General features: G+C 38.8%; 2 protein-coding genes across 3 annotated transcripts in view; both read right to left on the bottom strand.

Annotated features, from left to right (window-relative positions):
* LOC108100355 (neural-cadherin) overlaps positions 1–6468 on the bottom strand; it is a 131364-nt gene extending 124896 nt beyond the window's left edge. The window contains exon 1 of one of the 2 annotated variants that reach the window (XM_043209475.1): positions 6382–6468. The gene's annotated coding sequence lies outside the window, so the exon portion shown is untranslated. Of the gene's footprint in view, positions 1–5667; positions 6213–6381 lie in introns of those variants that run through there. The other variant, XM_043209476.1, reaches the window with a different exon arrangement.
* An 8740-nt stretch (positions 6469–15208) lies between these two features.
* LOC108100700 (putative neural-cadherin 2) overlaps positions 15209–24821 on the bottom strand; it is a 50529-nt gene continuing 40916 nt past the window's right edge. The window contains 6 exon segments of the mRNA XM_017204737.2: positions 15209–16603; positions 16606–16752; positions 17284–17457; positions 17551–17772; positions 21940–22181; positions 24215–24385. Coding sequence (XP_017060226.2) covers positions 16467–16603; positions 16606–16752; positions 17284–17457; positions 17551–17772; positions 21940–22181; positions 24215–24385 — 1093 coding nt within the window. The 3' untranslated portion in view covers positions 15209–16466.

The raw sequence follows: 24821 nt of genomic DNA, 5'->3' as shown, positions 1-24821 counted from the left end.
CTCTGGCAAACAAACAGCCAACAAGCAGCAACAACACAGCAATGGCATTAAGCATTTAGCCGAGGAGAATCAGCGAATTGATGATCAGTCAGTGATCTATGTTGGCCCCAATGGATGCTCGGCTGGCTGCAAGTGCTCGCCGCTGTTCCTCATGTTATTATGTATGCCAAACAAAGTCACAACAAGTTGACGACATGAAAAGAGCCACAAATAAATAAATAAATGGCCAGGACCATGGGATCGAATCCGAATGGACGATCGCCGATCGAGAGATCCCATAGATCGGGCAGCTCCACTATAAAGTACATCTGCACCGCATAGTTTGGCGTGCCTTCAATCACACGGAATACTTGGATACACTTCGAGAAAAATTATAGAATACCAAGATCTTAAAAAAAATATATTAAAAAAGGAACTATCAAGTAAGCTATAGAATGCAAAATGGTGATTTAACTTTATAATACATATTTTTCATTTTTACACTCAATTATCAATTTACTTTTTTGAACTTTTATTTACGAGTGTACAATTTTGCCATCGCTTCCCTGGAAACTGTTTAGCGTTTTTAAAGTGCTCTCCTGGCACAAAACTTGTCAGAGATCTTTTGACCATAAATCCAAACGCAGTCGAGCGGGAGGAGCACAATTTAAAAATTGTCTAAGTCGAAGGCAGTGCAATTCGTGTTCCTCTGCGAACGAGCAGAGCTCTTGGTAAGAGTCGCAGCCATAAAAGGTCACACACAGCATTCTGGCCAAACACTTGTGAACCCGTTTAGCCTTGGCCCGTTTTGGGCGTCTGTGGCTGGTAATTGCCCCCAAGATTTATTTACACGCCCCCGCCACCTCAGTCCCCGTGACTTGGAGCTCTGGATTCAGTTTCTGGATTCTGGATTTTGGACTCCGAGCTCTGGCAAAAAGCATTCTCCACCGGTCTCTATTCAACTCTTTCGGGCCACAGATAACCTGCACAACTCCTCTCTGCGGGCCAAAAACTCGAGCGTGACTGGGTTCTTTTGCCTTCTGCCATTGGACAGAAAGATTCTCACGAGCCGGGCCTCTCAAATTGGTTGACAAACTAGTCGACCGGGCTCATATATGCCAGTCCATTTGCATATGTCCGCTGTGCATTCATACATACCTTCCTCCCTTTGCTCCTAAGTAATTGCTTTTGTGGCACGTCTTTAATATGTTTATTGGCCCATGGAGACGGCGGAGTCGAGCGAACGTGCAGCACCTCGGGGGACATTTGGACCCGATAGGAGGGCCGCATTAAGTGGTAGCCAAATCAGAGGGGCCACCGAGTTCCTCTAGCCACCCGCTCCACAAATCGTGGCGAATTAGCTGCGGCATTGACTTTGGCATCTCCGATTGTGAGAGAATGCCCAAGGAGGTGCTGGTTATGAATAGAGTCGTTGCTGCTTGCTGGGATTATTGAAATATTCTAGTCGAGATTGCTGAATAAATTGGGGGCTTATTGGGTGTATATTGAATGGGAAGGTGTTCGCTTCTGATTTTGTATAGGTAATTAAGCGGCTTTTCAAGGATTTTCTTGGAATTAATGGAGAGTTCAATTCAAAGCTGGGAAATTAATTACTGAAATAATATATGAACTGAATTAATAGCACAAAAACTTTGTTTTAATTAATCATATTAAAGGACTTAGGAATTTTTCCCAACCTGCATCTTAAATTCGCCATCCCATCTCCAAAATAAACTCCCAACCTTCAACTGCTCGCATTTCAAAATGATTTTTGCGGTTCCATCCACAGAACCCGCTTAATGAACCCGAACACACATTTCAGCATACAACGAAGCGTTGCACAAAAAAGTTTCGAGTAAATAAACAGCGACTTCCTCTTTCGAGTGGCCGAGAACTAAAAAGGGGTTCCACTTTGACTTCACCCCTTTGGCAAAACTTCATTAAAGTCGGGAAAAAGAGGACTGCAAACATTATGAATTCAGTTGATTTATAAGTAGAGCAAATGGAAAAGGAAGGGGACAAGTGACAATCGGCGGCAATTTCTCATTCTCGCAGTGACGAGGAACTCAAGCTGCGGCTCAACGTGATGAGCAATTGTGCAGAAAAACTTTACATGGCCGCTGTAGGGAAGTAAGACTGTGGGACAGACATTGACATGAACTGCCAGCTAATCGACGGCGAAATAAAAAACAAAAACGTGAGCCCGAGTTGGGAGCCACTTCGGAGATGCTCCGACAAGGCGACCCATTTGTTGTTTTCACTTGTGCACCATTTCACAGACACTTCACTTGCCATTCCATTGGGATGAGAGGGGAGAGTTCAGGGGAGTAGATTCCAGCGGGGGCGATGCAGGCTGAGTAACAGGGGCACGACACACAGGGGCTTTCGTTTAGTGTACCCTATAAAAAGGGGAAACCACTTGCTTTAAAGCTGGAGATCTCAGTTGAAAAATAAGTAAACCACACAATAAATTTATAATAAAAATTTATATCTTGAATAATGCAATTTTATAAAAATGATGATGATGAGTAATTTGTAATTACATATCTGTTTATTTAAAAGCTTAATGATTTTGAACATGATCCATATTTAGAATTTACAACCTGTGCCTTAAAATTCATAGCTTATGGCATCCCATGAACCAATAACAAAATACTAATTGTTAGTCATGACTTCGCCCACACAGAGATAACTCCATTACCTCATTTTATGTGCACAGTATGGAGACATAAACTTGACTTAATTTGTGCGCGTTCACGAATAGAGTACCAAAGACTTTGCATAAGTTTTCTTTCAGCTTTTCCTTTTTTTTCCTAAGACTGGGATTTTTTCCAGTTTAGCTGTCGCACCGCCTCCAAAGAACATTAAACGTGCATGTAAGGCAATAACTACTATTACGACTAAGACAGCGTCTAAGTCTGCGACTACGGATTGTAGTTTTTGTCTCCGTCTAGTTCAGCTTTTCGTCTGGTCTGCAGCTTCCTGCAACTTTTTCCCCATCACCATCCCCATCCACATCCAAATCCAGATCCCGAGGTGAAGCTGGAGAGCTGAGCTGAAAATGAAGCTGAGTCCAAAGCTGGAACTGCCGCTAACGATGTATTTATGCCAAACGACAAACTGTGGGAACAAATAAAAATTTAGCAAAATGCCAGACACTGTAAGACCGTGAAAGAGGCACCAGAAAATAGGAAGATGGAGCACAGAGAATCATCCGATTGTGGGTCGCTATTCACTGCGTTTATAAGCCCGGAGTATCCGAAACAACTCAGCAAAAGTTGAACTGCAACTTCAGGGGAGGAAGAATTTCCCGCTGTCATTAGTGTCACAAATATCAAACTGGCAATATTGCAAAACTATCGATAATACAATATTTTAAGTTGTCTTGTCTTGCACTTGTTCTCCCGATTTTCCCTGCCATCTTCACCCTCTTCATCTTCGCTTGCCTGACATTTGGATGGCATTCCTTGTTTCCCGGACCGAAAAACTTTTGAATGCAACTTCTACTATCGAAGGCATATTTCTCCCTGTCAATTTTTTGTTGGCGTTATTTACTTCTTGGAAAAAAATATGTATACAATTCAGCACACAAATCGCTCGTCACGTTTTTTGCGCGCATCTTCATTATCGTCTTCTGCTCTCCAACATTTCGGATTCTGCTTTATTTTGTTTTGTATATCATTCCTTTTTGGTTAACAATTTTTCCCCGTATTATTTGTCTGTCAATTTTAGCGACAGCAAACCCAAATGCAACAATACGAGTGCTCGAACTCGAAATGCCCTTGCGATTTAATAGTGACATTTAAAATCAAAAGAAATGTTATGTGAAATAGTAAAGCTGGAGCTCGAAATAGGAAAATAACTACGAAAACACATCTATTTAAAAGTGAAAATGTATAAACTATCAACACCAATATAAAAATATTTCTTCCTTCATAACCATGTATATATATATATATATATATATATATATATATATGTTCCTATTCAACTAATAGTTGCTCATAACCTGAACCTCTCAAATAGTTTTATCCTCTTTAAAGCCTCAAATATCAAATTGAAGCCAAGTGTATAACAACAAACACGATTTTCGGTTTGCCAAAAGGTCAAATTCCCCCGATTACCTCTCGAGTATTAAACTGGCAAATGCAAACACCGAAAAACGCTTTTCATTTTACGAGTCCACAGATAATCCGGAGCACCTCCCCATTTTCGCCCTTTTATCTGCACATCTTGCCCCTGGGAACCCTTTTCCTGTTTTTGCGGGTCATAATAGTAAAAGCAAATTGCGGCAATTGCATTCATCATTAGGCGCCACTTTTTGGCCATGGGTGCACGGGCATAGACAAAAGGTGCTCTTGGCCCAGAAGACTCCCCCTCATAAATGATGTTTTTATGAACGAGCTCACATTCTTGCAATTTACGCCAAGAGTCGCCGAAAGTCGGGTTGAGTTGGTGATTTGTTGCAGTTATCAGCATTTTTCATTTTGAAAAGCCCTCGCGGTCTGTTAACAGAGACACACCATCAACAAGGCAGCGCTCAGATTGGAATGGTTATATACACCGAAAAAAAAAACATAATAATGAAGGTGGCATCCAGGTTTTAATATTATTTACTGCCAGTTAACTAAAAAAAATTATGAACGTTTAAAATTCAAATAAATGATTAAAATCTAATAAAAAAGGTAATATGTTTTGGGAAAAGTGATTTTAATGTACAGAAGTCAATGTAGTACTGTAATTTTTTCTGTTTAGGTAAGGGCCCTGCCACGCCCCCTTTTAGCTGCCTCCCACGCACCGAATGTGTGTGTATGTGTACGAGTGGGTGTCATAAGTCAGATTTATGTGTGCAAAATAGTTGCTCGGATGTGTTTCCAGAGGTTTCGGCTTGTCCCCATGCACTTTACCCTTCTCTAAGGCGGTGGGCGGTGGGGGCGTGGCAGAGCCTAGTTTTACTGTTGTGCTGCTGGCGCTGATGTGCTATATGATTTGTGGGCTTTGTTTAAAAGTTTTGCTCCAAGGCGTTGTTTGTTATTGTCTTGACTCAATGTGGCCAGCGGTTGACATTCCCTCGAATGCCCAAGAAAAATGGCTAACTAAGCATCAGGAATGCATCAAGTACCATTTCAGTTTGGGAAAGTTTAGGGACAGATTTCGTTTGGCAGATAAAATGAAGTTTTTGGGTTGAAAAATGAAATGGGTTAACTGTGACAAAAAGCTGCAATGATGAACATTGGAATGCTACAGCTAAGATTTTTTAGTGATATATGAGTTTGAAAAGAAATTCATAAGATGTTTAATAACATGAATCATATTTTTGATTATACCATTATTTACTCCTCTTAATTCTTTTACACAAATTCCAGACAATCTGCATTCTTCTTTTATACAAATTTTATCTCCCACCTAAGATACAAGCAACATAAAAAATAACCTGCAGCCATTTCACTTAAAATGATCTGTTAAAACATTAAACCAAATTACTGAAATTACATCAAAGAAAGAGTCTAACAGATAAAATCTCCTAAAGTACGGGGAGTAAAAGACGGAGATGGATAGCCATTAAATAAAAGATATTTACACCCAACGAAGAATCGGAGAGATTGCATAAGCGGCAAAAATATTTCACAATAAGTTCATAAATCACAATTTGTTGGCTGGTAGTGGAGATATCAGATAAGAGCTTACCCGCCAAGGGAAATAATCCAATCCAAATTGCAGGCTACCCACAAAAAGAGGATGGGTAGGAAAAAAGCACAACAAAAATATATGAAAACACTTTCGAATTTTATTTATCTCTTGATTTCGACCCGCTGCTCAGAGGCATTCAAATGCATTTCACTTGCGGGCGCTCAAAATAAACACTTCATTATTAGAAACACATGCAACGCATTTTTAGCAGGGGGCAAATCACCAAAGGGTTGGTCTTTTTTTTATTTTCTTTGGTCTTTTCTTATATTTTCCGTCGGTTGGTTTGTTGGCCGCGCCTTGAGGCCGAATATTTAAAAATATACAATATTTTCCCTCTTCTATTTTCTCACATCACTGCACTTCTGCATTCTGCTGTTGTGTTTTTGTCGATTTTTGCACACGCAACGGAAATGCTGGGGAAAAGATGCAAATGTACGGTAACGGGACTTCGAAATGGAAAGGAAAACGCACAGAGCTCCAAAAATAGCTTTAAAGGCTGCAAAAAAAATGGGGGAACTTTAAAGTAAGCAAAGGCGCCCAATTACACAGTAAAAGATTTGAATGAAATAAATTTATATAATCTTAAAAAAAAATGGAGTCTAGATTGTATAATTTTTTTTTTTTGAAATAAACTCATTCAAGTTCTTAATTTATTTTTGTTGAAGGTATAATTAGAAATTTTCGAAGTAGAAATGTTATTTTAATTCTCACTTTTATTATACAAAATAAAATATTCAGGTATAAAGATTCCTGAAGCCTGTTAGGAAATATTTCTTCAAGTGATATTTATTTGTTTTTTATTTGTTTGATTTTATTGAATTCGAATATTTTACTTTTTTTCCGTTTGACACTGTTCGTTGTTTCTCCACACCTATTTTTTACACCTCCACAGGTACACTTTTTGTTTTTTAACGGAATGCAATTTTACGTGCTCTCCCGCCAAATGAAAATAGCTTTTCCGACGAAAAATTTGTCCGCCGAAGTTCCCCGTTCGCGCGTTCGAATTGAACTGAAAAGCACTGAAATAAAATAAACCCACGATCATCGGCGATGCTGATCCGCAGTTGTTGCCCCTGTATCTGTATCTTCTTCCTCGGAAGAGAGCGTCTGGCTTGTTATTCTTGTTTTCCGCTGCACGTGCTGCTGAAACGATGAGCCAGAAAGAGATAGGAAGACAAAGAAAGATAGAGAGGTATGATAAACGAAGAGAGAGAGAGAGCGAGTTCATTTATGGTGCCTGAAAAAAGCCGGCAAAATGAACGTCGCTGAGTTTTGTTTATGTTTTGAATGAACAACCGGCTTTGTCGTACTCAAAAAAATATTACAATGTTTATTGATGTCTTATATCTACTGAAATAAAAATTCGTACCTCTGTAGACAATTGTAAATGTGAATATCCACGACTAATCTATATTAATATAACTTTTTTAGTACATTTATAAATTAAACCTCGAATTAGCAGTTGTAATTGTAATTAGTAAATTTATCTGATTTATGGTACTCTAAAAAGCTGCTCATTAAATATAATTTATGCGCAAAAGATAACACTTATCGGTTCATTTTATATATTTAAAAATTAAGTCAAGGAGGTCAGACTGTGTTTTGACGTCAAAAACAAATAAATGGATGCTATAATTTCAGATCAATGCTTTACAAATGTTCAAAAATGTGCGTCCTAATTGATTTGCGAAACTAATGAACCTGTGCCCCGCTAATCCAATCCCATAAATCAACCCTCTGTTTGCTCTAGGTTCGTTCTCACGCTGAACCCGTGGACCGGACTTGGTACCGTTATCATAAGCAACCTTGAAACATCGGGCGGAATATGCGGTCAGCTGTTGGTCATTAGCCGCATGATGGGGCGAAAATGGCGCTATTAAAAAACGCTTGGGTAAAAAGCTGTCACACCGAAATGTGCAAGTGAAGATGACAGAGATGGCAGATGCAGGACAGAAAGAGACAGACGATCGATGCAAGTGCACTAAAATGCACTAATGGGGAAAATACAAAATACATATAGTAAAAGCTGACCCAAAGACAACGAATGTCATGGATCAGGGAACCAGTTTTCCAGTTGGAAATGTGTGACAATTATGAAAGGCGATCGACGAGATATTGCCGTCGGGCAACAACAAAAGCTGGGATCCGAGATATATATATGTGTATATAGAGTATTGTAAAAGAGACAAAGCCGCCGACAGGCACAAAGCTCTTAGATAATCATCTCTTTGAAATCGCTGACAAAACAAGCGCAAAAATGGTAAAATTAAAACGACGAAGAGGGGAGCGAAGTTAAAACGAATAAATAAGAATTCTTTTCAAGCGTAACGGAAGTCGTTGAGAGCTAAATGGTCAACGGGCCAGTGGGCAATGATTAAGAACGAACTAACAAGCTGCTACCGGATGCTAAGCCGGCTAAGTTGTGGGGCTTATGGCTGAAATTCGGGAAGCACTTCCATACAAACAGTGTTCGCTTTTTCAGGGGCCTTAAATGGGTTCAATGGCTATTTTTGGAAGTGTTAACATATCATTAACGTGGAGGAAAAAGGCTTAATGTGGGTAGACTCATCGATTTGACAAATTATGTATAATGAATTGTTATTGTGTCCGAGGAGTGTCAGATAACTTCAACTTTGTACCTCTTTAAATCTTCATTTAAATATCAAAAACTAACAAACTCTTCGGTGCAGTTAAGCCGATTAAACACTTGAAAAACCAAAGTTATAACTTAATTTTAACTTTTGTGAAGAAACAAAGTGCAGTTTGTTGTTATTTTATTTACAGAAATTATTTAACCTCAAAAATGCTTGTTTATGGGTTTTTGCTTTGAGAATTCCCGCCATATTTTATTTATTCAGTTCGAAAACAAAGTTAATCAAAACACCAGAACGCGATTTCGTTTCTCATTTCGACTAATTTTCTATTAATATTAAACATATACGAAGTCCGCGCCTCTATCCAAATAATTAGACATATTTATGTGTTCATAAATATCTCAGATATGATTACTATTTTCTTAAATTCTTTAGCTCCGTTAAAATGTTTTTTTCAATCCAGTTTTGCCGTGGTCGAAATCAAAGCTTCGGCAGCTTTTAATTAAAATGCGATAAAAGTGAGAAAATTCGTTGCGGTTTGTCTAAATGGGCACCAAAAAAAAAGGCAATCAAAAGTCCAAAGAAAGAAAGAAACCTCGATGGGGAATAAATATGTGTGTGTTTGAATGGAGGAAAATCAACGATTTCTTATCCCGCTTTTGGTGCGCACTTATTTATGTAAATCTTGTCGTCGTCGTCATCGAAAAATCGTCGTCCCAGTGGGCAAACAACTAAAATGCATTTGTGGAGCAAACGGAGTCCGCCCAAAAAGAGAAAAAAAGCAATCGAAGCCAATCCAATTCGAATCCAAGCCAAGCCAATCCGATTCCGATGGCCACTCGAGACGTTCAAGGCAAAGCCTATTGAATAATTTTCGGTTTGATTTTCGTTTCTAGCGCTGTTTGATCACACTCCTTTCGCCCCTCGCCTTATTTCCATTCATGGCTTAATCACTTGGTTACTTGATTTTCCACTTTATGACGGATTATGTGCAAATGTTTGCCAAAGTCTCTAAAAGGAAGCGAAAGGTATTGAGTTACTGTAAAATTTTGACTTGGAATTCGGCTGTGAAAAATGGTCAGCTCAAATCATTTCTGAAAGGCAGGTCATTAATCATTGGAATACTTGCCTATTGTTAGACACAAGTTTGGGATGGATACGAAAATTAAAATATGTATACAGAGATTGTAAACTGTATCATAAATTTCTACAAGCTAAAAAATCTCTGGCATTTCTTATAAGCCCTTGAGGAAAAGGTTATTTTTTAATCTGCACTTAAAGTTCCCTGAATTCCTTCGCTTACTTATCTTAATTTTCGTAACGCAGTGGAATGTAATTAATTTTTTAATCGGTGCACGTTTTTATTGAAATAATCAAAAGATATTGACTTTAAAATGAGAATGAGCCTTTTTAAAGACCTGTTGAAAAATAAGCCAAACAAAATTAAAAAGGAGGTAGGACGCAAACAGACTCATAAATCCTCCGTACCCAGGACGTGATAAATACTCTTAACAGGTAATTCCTCCTTTGAAATGGGAAACAAAGGGGAAAATAATGAAACTGTAACATTTTGGGGAGCCACAAATAATATAATCAAGATGCAACAGCAATTTCCATCGACTGAGGCACTGATTTTTTTCTTCCGAAATTTGATTAAAAAAATCTATATTATTCAACTAAAATATAATCAAGCTGCTTCAACAGATCCAGATTATCCATCAGCAACTGCAACTGGTTTTCCCACAGCTTTCAGCAACACATCCAGTGACAACATTAACAAAATCAACCGATACAAGAGCAGCAAACTCTTCAACAACCATGAAAACCAGCAACAACCAGCGTAGCAGGGGCAACATCAACCGCCACAGCAGCAACATGAGAGACCGCAGCAACAATGCCACGCTTTTCAAACTGCTCCCAAGTTGCCGCCGTCGGCCAGCAACATTCGGACCCCCTAATATCACCATCCATTCCCCCCTCCACACCCTCTAATAACCTTACCAAAATTTTGTGTGAGAGCCGTTTAGAATCGCTGTTATGGAGAGCATCGAATCGCGAGGGGGAGTTCCAGTCGGGGGACAGTTAATAAACTTCTGGCAGGGTCGAAAACTTGGTCAAAACGCGCGGCGAGAAAGTTGAGGAGCGCAGAGAAATTAGTTGGAAAGACGTGCGTAAGGTGTGTTGCGGACAGTTCCGCTTTGAGCCCGAAAACGAGGGGATCCAATGCGGTTCGGTCCCGGGATCCATGTCAGTCAGTCAAGCTATACCGCCTTTAGGTTCTACACAGAAAAAATTGATGAAAAGCCTTAAGAATGTATGCCATTTAAGCAGAATACTTTAGTGTAGTTACCAATATAGTTTTTCTGCAGATATTGTTGTGTTTGCTTTATTTTTTATTTATCAATTTACCAAACCTAATATTTTTTTACAAACAGATATAAAATATTGGACTTATATAATATTTCTTTAAGTGACCTCTCCGTTCGTCATTCATTAAAACTGACGCGTTCGCTTCCAAACACAAAAGTTTTGGACAAAATGGGCAAAATAAAAAGTATGGAAGAGAAAAAAAAATTGAAATGCTCTTGCCTGCATTTTGACCACGAGTCCGATAAAAGTGTCAGCTCCAAAAGTTTGGCCAACAGAGGAGCATCTGGCCAACAAGAACAACTAAAAATTGAGAGGGTTTTTAGTAGGGGGAAAACAAGACAAGAGTTTTGCGTATCCTTCATTATTGGGAGACAAATGGCAAAGAGGTCAAACTGTTCGCCTTGATTGGATTACAGTTTTCACAACTAGATGAAGTTATTAGCAAGTATCCATTTTTATTGTCATTCAAAACTGTGTGAAAGTTGTTAGCAGATTAGGATATAAAACTTGATTCATTTAAATTGAATTTCAAACTTAATCAGAAATGTAAATGTAAATGAAAATGTGTTCATTAAAAATTGAATTCAATTTCAATTTTAAAAATTCTTTCAGCCGTCCTAAATATTCATAAACAATTTTAAAGTACGCAGTATAAACCTTAAATAGTAATCCACTTTGAACCTAAACATCAAAAAGGAACGGCAACCGTCGGCCATTTGGCAAAGGTCAACGACAACCACACCAAAAAAAACGTAAAACATTTTATCCAGACGAGAAAAATAAAATGTTCCCCAACAGACTCCAGTTGGAAGCTCATTATTGATTTTAGTCGAAAACAGCACAGAGCGGAAAAAATCGGTTAACACGTATTAAGATAATCTTACTTTTTGCCGACTGCTTGTTAGGCATGTCTATTTTAATTATTAACAAATTGCGCGTTGATTAAAAACATCATTAATTAAATATGTATCGCGGCATATGTCCGTTTCCAACCAGTTCTCCACCTATTCTCTGTTTGACATGAAATTATCGCCGTTTTTCATTTGCCATTAAAAACGAATTTTAACACTCAACAGTTTTGAGTTCTGCGGTGAGCGAAGTATATTTAATTTTTTATTGCTGCCCATAATGAATGGTGCTTAACCCTTAGGAGTTAAACAAAATTATTGGCAAAATTGTTTCGTAACTAAATGTTTACTTCTTGTTTAAATTGCCAAAATCCATTAAATTTAATAAAAATTTTAAAAATGTATTCCAATAATCTTGCCTTGTATTATATAATTAAGAAAAAAAAGGAACATTTAACAAAGAGAATTATAGCCTCGGTTTTCACATGTAACTTTTATTTTTTTCCTTTTGTTTTTTAAAAGCTTTTGGCTGTTATCGTCATGGCGACAATTTAGTAATTTAAATTGATTTATTTACTAGAATACATAAATAAACCTGGCAACACATCGCTGCCAGCCTCCTTCTTTTTCTGTTGGCTCTGGGCCACGCTAATTAAATTTAATTTCCCATTGATTAAACGTATTTATTTCGATGTTTTCGGGCTTTCTGGTAGTTTTGACAGCACTGCCAGGTATACCTCTTCCGTCTCCCAGCCGACACATTGAATTATTAATTGTATGATTGATCGTTATGCTCAACGTGTGGTCCATCGTCCCCCGAACATTCCGCACTTCGTTTGTTTCGCATTAGCAGCAAGTGGCCAGAAGAGCGACTCCGCGGGGAGCTAACTACTCGATGAGGAGCTCTTTTTTTTTTGGCGGCCCATTTGGGCGTGAGAATCTCTTTTTTCTGGCCTCTTTCTCGACTTTTTCTCGCTTCTTTAACAATTGTTTTCTTGAATGAAGTGGCTTGATTGGCTTTAGTTGCCTGGGTGTCAATATTAATGTAATTTGTTGGTCTGCACAGTTGTTTGAAGTATATGCTAAAAACTTAATGAGCAAGTTAATGAGTATTTTCAATGCTTTACATCTAAAACTTAAGAATACAAAATAATGTTAAAATATAAATAGTCAATTTTATAATTCAGTTGACAGTTATATGTACATATATTCAATTGCTTTTTGTTTTCTAATTCTTTTACAGTATAAAATTGTTTCACAACTGATTGTGCAACATATTTATTACATAAAATCAGCTCCACTCAAAAAAACATGAAAAATATATTGTTATCATTTTTAATCCGTAAATACTCCTTTTATTTTGATCGAAACCATTAGACAAACAAAACATTAATTGCATTTATGTTACTATATTGGCATTGCCAGATGTGTTAAAATGGTTTCCGATTGTGTTGAACGTCTGGGGTTTCCCTTTTTAAACTTTTTCCGTAAGCATTACACGTAGATGGCGCCAATTCACAGAAAGCAGTTTTGTTTTGAAAAAGTCAAGCAGTGTCCTAAATTGTAATACATAGATGGCGCTTTAAAAGTAGCTCAGTATCAAAAGCTCGCTGTTATGGGAGCCAAAAGAAATAATCACCATTTTTCTAAAAAAGTTAAATCTTACGTATAGTAAAATTATACGATGGCGTTCTGAACGTTAAGTATTCTTAATCAGTCCACTACGACTCTATATTTCTGAAAATTGAATAGTTCCTCCTCCTGGATTTGATTCTATAAATATGACTCCTCAAAAGAAAGCAACTTTTAATTCATAACAGGGCAGTGATACACGAATTTTCTTCGCAGATATTTTCCAATAGTGTTCTGTTGCCCATTTCAACTCAATTTTCCATTTTCGCAATAAATATTTGAGCTTGTAATTGAGCTTGATGATAATGTGATTATTTATTCTGAATTCCGACGAATATTAATTTGGTGAGCTTCATTTACTGGTTTGCGCATTTTCGCCGGCCATAACTGCTGGCAAAATGACGAGGTAAATACCTTTAATGCATTCGCTCTAAGTCCTAGGTTCGCGTTCCCCTTCCCCTCTGGACCAGAATTCAATTAAAAATAATAACAACATCCAGGGTAATGTTTTTGGCTATTTCGTTTGGAAATGGGCAGCGAATGGAAATGGAAATTTCTGACCAAATTGTAAACATAGGGCAAGAGTTTCAGCATTACGTGGGCGAAAAGGTAATCCACAAATATTTTTCAGGCTAGAGTTGCGAATAGTCGTGGGCGAAAATAATTAAGCGAATTGCATGACTTTTATTAATAATTTATTTTGTTCAGCGCGTAAAACGCAAGTTCATGCAGCAAATCAGGCGAAAATATGTGTAATTAGCATACAATTTGGATACAAATATTGCAGCTGTGCTTCCGTCTCGCTACGATTCCCAAATATTTGCATAAATATAAATTAAGAATAAAGGTAAAATCTGGTCTTTCCAATGAATAAGTTATTTATTTTAGTTTGAAGGCAATGGAAAAGTGTTTGTGGTAGATGAAAAAGGATTAGAACCCCTTTTAAATTTATGCCTTTAAGCCGTTCAAAAATTTACAGAACTCCCAATCCCTAAAGAATGAGCTAAGCTTGATATTCACGTTGATATTAAATCCTAATTATTTCCTGTGTGTTTAAAGCTGAAGGGTTTTCCTTGCTTTCAATGCAGCCTGAATTAGGTGGTTTTGTCTGTTGCAACTGTAAGATAAACTTTACTCAATAAGCTATATTTGCGTATCTATGTGTTTGTGTGTTGCATATAGTGTTAATGCAACTAATTAGTTGGTTTCCAAAGTGTTTGCTTCCCGGCATTTGAACTATTGAATGCCTATTTATGCCGTATTGCATGTTAAACATCAATAGACTACCGAAATTAGAGGCAATAAAGGCGTAGAGTTGTACTCTTTAAGGAACATAAAGGAAGCCTCTTAAATAAAGTTTTAAAAACATTGTGGTTCTATGAAAGTAAAAAAATTACGATTTATTATAGGCTTATCAACATTGTGAATTAGTTGCGCACATTAATCGTATCACGTAATTACCTCAGTGAGTACAACACGATTTTCAGCTTACTTCAACCGATTTTTTTACTGTCAATATAAGCCATCCATTTATCCATACCGTGAAGAGAAGTTAAGTGGGATAACCAACCGGAGTAGGGATAAATTGACGGCTGGTGACCATATTTCATATCGATGGCTCAAACCGGCTCATTTATTATGCGCTGTGAAATGCGTTCGCCCCTGAAAAATCGACAGAAGCTTGGGGAGAAAAAGCGCCAACCTGAACCGAAAAATTTCAAAGGTCACTGCCCAACATTTTTTACGGCCTAGAGGAGATTGGGCCACAAACCGTCGGCTCATCCAGTCGTCTGACAGCCTCTGGTTTTTGTAAGAGGCAATGCATGTTGGCCTGTCAAACGCTCCGCTGAACTCCGCTTTTCGAGGAGGCGCTGAAAGTGGCTTCCTCTCTGCGGCTTCCAATTGGACACCTTTGCCGGGACTTAACGGAGCCGCAATGTCTGGCCCGGAAGTCGAGGGTCCAAGGATCATTAGGCAGTGTCAACAAGCGGATTGTCGGTTTGGCTCGGCCGCCACCCAGAAGTCGTACAAAAATACAGGGGATATTCCAATGGAAATGTTCTTTTTATGGAATTGTATTACTCTGCTTTTTTATGTATATTTTTTTGGGGCTTTATTGATTTTTAAAAAATTATGCTTAGATGCTAGCTACTAACAAATTGTCCATTAACTAACGTAAATTTAATTAACCGTTTTTCGTGTATGACTCATAATTTAATACATATTACAATATTATTATTAATACTTTCATTTTCTGTACTTGTTGTGTAGTTGCTAGTAAATGCAGAAATATGAAATTGGTTTGATCAACACTCGTATTTTGTTTCGGCTTCTGTTTGTCGTTAATTAAATGTAGGTTTAAATGTAGTTAATTAGTCTATTAGTTGTTTTCTTTATTTTTTCGTTTAGTTTAATTGTAGAGTTACAGAATTTAATATGTACAAAATTATGTTACAGTAGAGATTCCCCCCTTGCCTTTAATTTTCACCAAAGTTAGTTATGATTTTTTACTCTTATTAAATTTCTACTCTGCTCTGCAAACTTTTGTGGCTGCGTGGGTTCGGTGGCAGCTTTCGACGTTGGTTTCCAGGGCTTTGAGGTGCCACCTGGTCGGTGGCAATCGGACACGTTCCCCTGTCGGTGGCACACAAAAGTTGCAACGCTCAACGTTTTCTGGGAGGATAGGCGAAATTTCGGTTTAGTTTCGTTCAACTTACGTGCTAGAGAGTTAACGCCGTATTTATACAGGGTCTTCAACTATTGTGTAGCAAGTTTTATAAACTCTTTTTCATTGTAGTATGCTTAAATACTCGTTTAATTTAGTTATATAACTATTCATCGACTTATCAGTTGGTTCAGTTGAATATCATTGAAGAGACGAGTCTTGAAAGGAAGACACAGAAAGAAAATGGTATCTTTGAAAGATAAAATATATCCCAATTAGTGTATTTTTTTTTAATTTTGATTTAAATTAACCTTTGATATTTAAACAACATAACAACAGGAGATTAAGTAAATTGTCTTAAAGCATTTGTAACCATTTTAAACCAATTTTAATATTCTTTTTCCACCAACAAAATTTTAAAAAGTATTCTTTTATTGACAGTTTAGCAAGTAACGAAAGAAGTTTCCTCTTACTGGTTATAACTCATTTTCTATTTTAGCCCCTCAGTATCTTATAAGTGGGGAAACACCTAAAAACTTACGTTAGTCTTAAATGAGCCACATGTACATACAATTAACCCTAAACCAGACACACGAATACACAAAACACCTGTTTCGATTGGAGGGCTTCCCTCCATTCCGCTTGCAGCTGAAACATCGTTTTTAACTACAACTTAACTATTTATTTTTATAATACAACTTTGTCGACGTCGTGCAGGGGCATTAACCCACTGGCGTTGCCACCGCCGCCAGGACCTGCTCCACTTCCCGTTGCGACCACCGCCAGGACATCGCCAGCTCCTCCGCTCAACGGCGACGTTGATGGGGCCCCGCCCCCTCCGCGGGTCCCCCGCCCCCTTCCGAAGGAGCGTTTTTGGCTTTCGCCTTATCGTGCACGTACATGGCGGCCAGGGCATTGAAACGTGGACCCCAGTTCTGTAGATAGTTAAAGTCTTGATTCTCGTCATCAGTGCCTGCAATTGGACAAGGGGGACCAACGAGTTAGCAGGTTTCACGAATCTCGAAAATGGCCATCAAAATTAGGTTTCGATTGCACTCGGATTCCTAATTTACACTCAAAACGATTTTAAAGGTCTAGTAGGGGATTAAACTTCAACTTGAATTTGAATTGCATCTTATGTAAATTTTATATGCTGAGCCCTTTAAGAAGCTTTATGTAAGCTGTTAAAATGACTATACAACATAAAGAGGTTATAAGCTTATTAAGATTATTCAATGGTTTATTTGTTAACTTGATAGGATAATGACAAAGTCACAAGTCTATTTGTTTAGAGTGAAATAAAGTTGAAAACTCGTAGTACACAGTAATATAAATTATTTCTTTTATTTTAAATAGTCTTGAGCTCTTTTAAATAGTTGCAGGTTTTTTTAAATGCAAAAACAATGTGTGCTTATGGACTCTTTTGTTCTGAGGTATTTATTTTCTAAATGACTGTTTGCACTTAACAAGTATTAAGAGTTTCGAGTGTAGAAAGAACCCTTACCGGATGCCAGCGAACTCAGCGACTCGGCAATGCTGCCGCTGCCCTCGAAGGTGAAGTTGCGCAGGTCGTCGAAGGGCGGTGCGTTGTTGTCCTTGTCGATGCGCTGCTTTCGCTCCTCCATCAGATAGGCCACGTTCAGCTCCTGGCCAGGTGGCAGCAGCGTCATCACGGGGTCTGAGGGCAAACAACCGCCCAATTACTTGGCCATTCCATAAGGACACCCTCCACTCTCCACACCCCACACTCCACTCTCGAATGTTTACTCACAGATTATGGGCATCTTGCAGGCGGCGATGTCCGGCGGTCCTCCCTGGGCGCTGATTGGTATTTGCAGTGGCGTAATGTCGAAGGCCGTCATGTCGTCCTCGCCGCCGCCCTCGTCCTCGTAGCTGATTACCGTCTCCCGGACATCCTTTTCGGGTCCCGAGCGCTTCTTTTTCTTGGTCGTCTTGCGTTTGCGGCTATATATCACGAAGATCAGGGCGAGAACTGAAATATATTGAAAGGAACATTAACTAAATATTGAACATTCTTCAGCAAAGGATACCTGGTTAAAATATTTTCAGTTTTATGTGGGTAAAAGCATTTTATTGGGTTATAAAAATTGAGATTTGCTTTACCCCATTTGCGTATTGAACACCCAATTAAATATAAATTTTTCTTCAATTGAAAATTCGAATTTTCAATCTTGTATTTCATTTCTTGTACTGATTTTCCAACAGCGTATCTAAATTGTCTCATTTTCCGTAAGATATTTCCTTAAATAGTATCTATTAAAATAGCTTACATTTTTCTCTAGTTTCCATTACCAAAAATCTCCCTTTCGGCCAATGTCCATTGTAATTTTTTTTCAGCAAGGCAAAAAAAGAACTGAAACAGTGAAACAAACACCAAAGCAAGACTGAGAGTCTGTTTCGTGTCTGTTAACTGTCAGAGCCATAACAACAACTCCATTTAAATTTAATGAAGGTAATTAAATATAGGGAAAAGATGTTTTCCATTTTCCACTTCTGTTTTTTCACTCTTTAACAAGGAAAAGCAGCGCAATCTTTGCGACTTTAAATAGAGGAAAAGTGTTAATATTTTTATTGCTTTAAAAATGCTACATTAGAAAATCATCAAAAAACCCTGGCTGCAAAAATCAATAAGCTTATGGGTGAAACAACAAATAAAGCATTAGAAATGTAAGGAGATAATGGTTCCAAGGCCGCGGTGCCGACAATTAGAAGAAATCAACTCTCCAGTGAAGAAATGTTTTATGCTTCCCCCTTATAAATGAACTTTGTGCCTGTCTCTGCAAAAGTCAGCTGGCAGTTATTGCAACTAATGAATCCGCTTAGCCAAGAAGAAATGCTGGGGCATTAAAAACCGAAAAAAGGGGGCGGCAAATGCCAAAGAAATATCCTTGGCTGGCTTGTCATTTTGGAGGAGTCAAGTCAGAGTTTTAATTATTTTTACTTAGCTGTTTGCTTAACCCCACTGTGCCAGAGCCAAGTTAATATTCCTGTCAACTGAAGCGCAAATGATAAAATGCTAGTCTACGAGAGAGAGATTCTCTTTTGGTAGTCCTCCTTTTTTTTGCTTTTTATTTTTGCCGGCTAAAAGTGCTGTTTACCCGACAAACAGAAGGAGGGTGGCAGAATATGTTGCAGTGGTTGAGTGGAGGGAAACTTATTAATAACTTTATGCTACTTAAGCAAACTAAAGTAAAAGGGCAAACGCAGAAAGGACATGGAACTTAACAAGTTTTCATGCTACAACGACTCGGAGACACTCGAAATGTGCATTTGGAATGCGAATGTTTTTGGCCGACTTGTAATCCGCTTAGTTGGCAAATGACTGTCAATGTGGGGGACCACGATCCATCCCATCCCTCCTTGAAGCACCCACTATTCAAGTTGTCCTGTGTCTTTGGAAGCTGTAAAGTTTAATGCAACAATTACAGCATAAAGTTGCAACAGCAGCAAGACACAAGACCAAAGCCACAACCGAGAACTGAACCGAATTGAACCGAAAATAGTTCACTACCAGTTCTTCTTGGCCATGGCTTGAAGTGCATTAAATTTGTCTCTAACCGCAGAAAGGAGCCAGCAAACTTTCTAAATTATCTTGCCGCACAAGTTTTACTATTAATGTGCCCCCATCCAAAAAGAGGTAACTGGAATCTTCGATAATTCGTGCTTAAAGCGTTGCAGACCGCATCTGTTTTCAAAACTTTCGTAAATCAGAGACAATTTCATAAAGTTTTTTTTTCGATCTACAAATGTTGCCAAGGCGACAATTAGTTTCTGAATACACGAAATTAAAAAGAATATATACACCCAAAATATTTTGGAGAAAATTTCAATTAGTTTTCCAATTAATTCTTGACAAGTCTTTTGTTCTATAACCAAAAATTTTGTTATTTAAAAAAGTAGTTTCAAATTATAGTTAAAACTTCGTGAATTTATTAAGCATTTTCTGCTTCCAAGCGCAACCGAAACAAAACTTAATTTACACAATATTGTTCAGACGTGCAAAAAGTATTTTCTGCCCGAGAAAAGTTATGAAATTCCATTTAGGCTGGAACGTGCTCAAAAATCCTACTATGCAGTAAAGCACTAAACTTAATTATTGGCATAACCAATCTACTGGTTCTATTTGCACTAAAAATACTGGCTTCAATTCCATTTAAAGGCTCCAGCTGGCGATATGGTATAAGAACAGTTTTTGGGTAAGCAGGCCAGGGCCAACTGGGCATTCATCAACCTTTAATCAACATTACCTCGACCAGGCAAATAAAACAAGAACTAGTAGCAGCCCGAAAAATAACACAACTGCCGGAGGAGAACATCAAGTAACCTACATAAAAACTAGCAAAAACAAAGGCTAAAATATCCTGTAAGATGAACAAAAGCCGGACCGAAAGCTCTTTAACGGCCTTTGTTTGCACTTAACTATAAAAGGAAAAGGACCCTGGCAATATCTTGTTGCTGGCCTGAACTTGCTGACCAGGTCAGCTCGTCGGGCCAAGGCGACGGGAACTTTGTATTCGCTCCACTCGGATACTTGAAACTTTATGCTAAAACACAGTTCAGCGATTCACAGATTACACAACAGCAGGAGCTCCACAGACAGGACATGAAAAAGCGTCGACTGTAAATAATGTTAGATAATTATTTAGTTTGTTTTTTTGCCACTCCCCCTCCCAAAGCCCTCAACTCGCAAAACACTTTACGCCACTTTACGGCGAATCAACAGAAACCAAAGACAAGTCTGCGGCTGTCAGATTTTGTGTTTCGGCTCCTTGGATATTTTCACATCATAAAAAAGGAGCAAGATGAAAGTACTTCTGTGCGACGGCTCCTCGTTTATTTATTGCGCCTATTTTGCGGTTTAGCGGTTTTATGGCCACTTCCAGCCTTTGTTTTTCCACCCCGCAGCCAACAGTGTAATTATCTGCCTTAGCAGCGACTAATTAGCTTGGAGCTTCGCCTTTTGTTGTTGGCCCAGCTGCAACTTTGGCGCAAGTACTCATTAAAGCGCGACTCCCCTTTTTGGCCGGATAAATCAGCGTCACTTTTAAATATGGCCCCAAATAAATGGCCTACAGCTTGCCAGAATTCGCACAGAGAAAGCGAGAGAGAAAGAGTCGAGCATAAAACCAATCTGGACCAGGGCGAAAATGTTGCGCTAATTGAAAATCCCTTCAAATCCCAGACGAGCTGGGCAAACAAAATAGATTGTCGCGCATTGCGTGCGAGAAAACGCATTTGCATGGAACTGAATTGGCAGCTGAGAGGGAAAATATCCAAATGGCCAAAGCCACTTAACACTCGTTCGCAAAATCCATTAAGTGTCGAGCATTTTGCTAAAAATTTATTCCATTTTCTGCGATTTTTTCAAGCAACAAAGTGGCCCTAATTGGCTTAGGCAGCCTGGTAAGTGGGCAAAAAACCAAAAATCTGCTGAAGCTCAAGTGCTTCAATGGCTGCAATAAAGATAAAGTTTTAAATTAATTTTTGTCCATATGTAATAAAAATCAATACGGAAAATAATTGTGTTGCTTTTAATTTACTGATTTAACGAACGCTTTTAAAGTGGAAATTATTAAAGTTGTTGAAGACCACTTCTATAAGTCTCAAATGCTGCCTCAATTACTGTAACAATTTCTCGAAAGCTCCTACAACTTTGTTTTTCGCGTTTCCCAAGCTTAATTAGCCACTATGCAAATATTTTCCGCCCTGCTTTTTTTTTTACCTAAACCTACAAATTGGCCCTGTCTGGGCATAAAAAAGTGTTACAAAAATAAAGCACCGAATACAAGATTTTGTTGCCACTTTGAGTTGTTGAAAATGCATGGCTCTCTGCCATGTTAACCTCATAGATTTTTTTTTATTTTTTCAACCCATACGGTTGCGACTGTCCAAACAGATGTCAGTGTCGTTATATTTTTTTCTTGCTTTTTCGGGGAGGTTGCTTCCCCCCCCAGCAAATTGCATTAACATGGGAAAACAGAAAGGCAAGTTTGTGGAGAGGCGGAGTTGAAAGCAAGAATGTTGCTGCTTAAGCCGCTTAATTGTCACACACGAATGGGGAATTTTTCGGAGCCGCTTAGCAACGGTGGGCGAGGGATGGGGGTTTTCCGTATCTACAGTTGCGGTCAGCTGTACTTACTCAGTATGATAATAAGGCAAACGAATATGGCCCCCAGGGCGCCCATGCTGAGCTTCAGGCGTTGGCCCTCTTGGACCAACTCGCAGTTTTCGCCCCAATATCCCTCCGGGCAAATGCAGCGGTATCGCAGCCTCGGCTCCAAATTGATGCAGGTGGCCCCGTTCAAACAGGGCAGGTCCAAACACTCGTTCCTATCAACACAGCCCTTCGTGTCCGAGGACATGATGCGACCCTCGCTGCAACTGAAACGAGAAAGCGAAAAAATCGGCGGACTGGTGAGTTATTTCGAATTCAAAGGCGATTACCGCGCGAAGAGGGAAATGTATGCTGCCACAAAGCTTTCTCTAATTCGCCTTTCCCCTCTACTAGGGAAATCAGATTTATATCGGGCTTAAGGCGCAAAATATATATCTCTCCATATTTAAGATAAGCAGATGCCATTAATGGGTCGAAAATTTATCAAACGCAATAGGATGGTGCAAACTCTAAGTGAAACTTTTAAAAACAAAGTAGAACCATTTTAATGCAACCTTTTTTGCTCTAAAACGCTCTACCATTTATTAAAAAATATAAAAACAAACAAAAAGCTTATTGTTTTTTGTATGAAACATTTTTGAATAATTCTAAATAAATATTTAATGGAAATAAACTCTCCGTTTTTAGTTACCCGCATTTTGTAGTGTAGTTTTTTACCTCTAATTTTTCTGTTCCGAAATACAAACTTTTTATTTTCGCAGAAAGTTTTGCAGCCCCGGAATAGAACAATCCCCCCTGAGCTGCGCCCCTCTTAAATATTTTGTGAAGCGCATTAAGGGCGTGAAGTTTCGGTTAGACGAGAGAATCCCAGGACATCTCAGCGTTGGGGAAATTAAAGCTTTAAGCGGGGCGTCAAAAAAAAAAAAAAAAGTTACCCCCAGCACACTTTGCACACTTTGGACTTAAATTGAAGTCATCTCGCATTCCAATTGAGGACGGTTCCTTGTCCGACATCCCAGTGTCCTGGGTGAGTGACACAAATTCCCGGCAGTGGCACTGCGTTAACTGCTGCCCACAACTGGCAACTGGAAATTGGGGCTAAAGTAAGCATAATTTATGACACGTCGCCACCTGAAGGCGAAGCGTGTGCGACTATTTAAATTTATCTTATAAAAAGGAAGACCGCAAGGAGGCGAGTCTGGCGAACACGTGTTTAAAAGCAGAAGGCCCAGATGTTTCTGTTCCCGAAAGCAAATGGAGCGAGAAGCTCACAGCTGGGGGTGCTTAGTCTTTCTCCAACGGGAGGAGGAGGATAGTAAGGGGGAAGGGGAAAGGGGGGAGGGGTTCTGGCAGGACATGATGCAGTGCCGGATTGGGTGTCCTTGCTGGCTGTCGACGGGTCTCGAATAGAGTCACTCCGCAAAACTAATGATGTGGAAAATGTGCTTTGCTCTCGGGCGAGGCAACTGCCACGGCGACCCATCATCGATGAGGTGTCGCAGAGCAGGAGCTCTAGGATCAGGAGTCATGCCCCAGATTCCTGGAGAGGCAAATGTAGATATTTCCATGTGCAAACACTCGGAAAAAGTACATATTTCCGAGCAATTTAAGCAGGGTGAGAAAATCATTCAAAAACTAACAAAAGTAAAATTCTCTTTATTCTATTATATTTCCCTTAAATTTTGTAGTTTAAAACTGCTCTAAATATATTCAATAAATCTTTAAGTGTTATATAAAAAATCTTTAAAATCTCAGATTGGCTTTTGGTTTCATCCTACATCTTTTTTCCCAACTTAGTTATATTTTTCTGAGTGAAACCTTCCATTTCTGCGGTGTCTGGCTTGCCATCAGTAAAGGGAGACGGGCAATGACAATTGATATTATTTGTTTTGCATTCGGAGTCAATTTGCTGTTTGGCATTGTCTGCTTGCCTGCAGCTGGAAAATGGCAGGGAGACTGTCTCGGAAATATGTATTTCACTCCGGGATGCTTTTACCTTAATGGCATTCTGATACACAAGTTATGTTTGCCACGCAGAACTACCTGTGCATATCTACTGCCTCATTGCAAAGTTTCTTTTTTTATCGGAAAAATAATTAGAATTACAATTTACATCTTCCATTAGCTATCGAAGAGTTAGATCCTTGCACCGATTTAATTACAACTTTTGGCCTGTTTTCTCAAAGGCAAACAACAGGGGTTGTAGGTTGTAATTAAATCGAAAAACCAATAAATTACCATGCACCGGGCACAAAGGAACTGGCCAGGAAGTGGGAAATGGGAAAAAGGGGATACTTACGTGCACTCGTATTCGTTCCACAAGTCGACGCAGTCAAAGGGATCTGGGCAGATGACATTCGAGCAGGGCCTATTCGACGGGCAGTTGCGTTCGAGGTTCCTGGCCATGGTCGCCTGGCCCCACTGGGTGCCATTCATGGCCGGCGGCAAGGGCAAGTGCTTCCCATCCAGCCTGTGGAAGGGAAAGGGGCAAAGTATATGCTTGAATGCTCTCAATCAAACTGCCTCACAAATGTGTCTTTTGCCTGGTTTCTCTAATTAGCTGCGAGCACCTGAACCAACTTGGCAAGTAGAAGGTTGAAAAGTACTTTCGATTGGAGTGAAACATTGATTCACAGCATAATTTATTACTTTATTTACATTTTAGGAGCTTTAAAATATATATATTGGAGATGATTTGCAAACTTATTACATTAATAAACTTATAAAATATGTATTGAAAACTTTAGTGATTTGCTTTTGCATCACTTTAAATTTAAAAAAATTCTGCAATTTTTGTTGTAATATTTATGTTTTGATTTTTAAGTTATTTCTTGGCTAGTTGTTATGATTCATTAGTATTTTCCGATGAACTTTAGTTTAGAGTATGAGAACTTGCTATCAAAGCT

This window comes from Drosophila ficusphila, unplaced genomic scaffold (assembly GCF_018152265.1).
Source record: "Drosophila ficusphila isolate 14025-0441.05 unplaced genomic scaffold, ASM1815226v1 contig_127, whole genome shotgun sequence".
Lineage (NCBI taxonomy): Eukaryota > Metazoa > Arthropoda > Insecta > Diptera > Drosophilidae > Drosophila > Drosophila ficusphila.
This window is presented reverse-complemented; position numbering and strand designations above follow the sequence as displayed.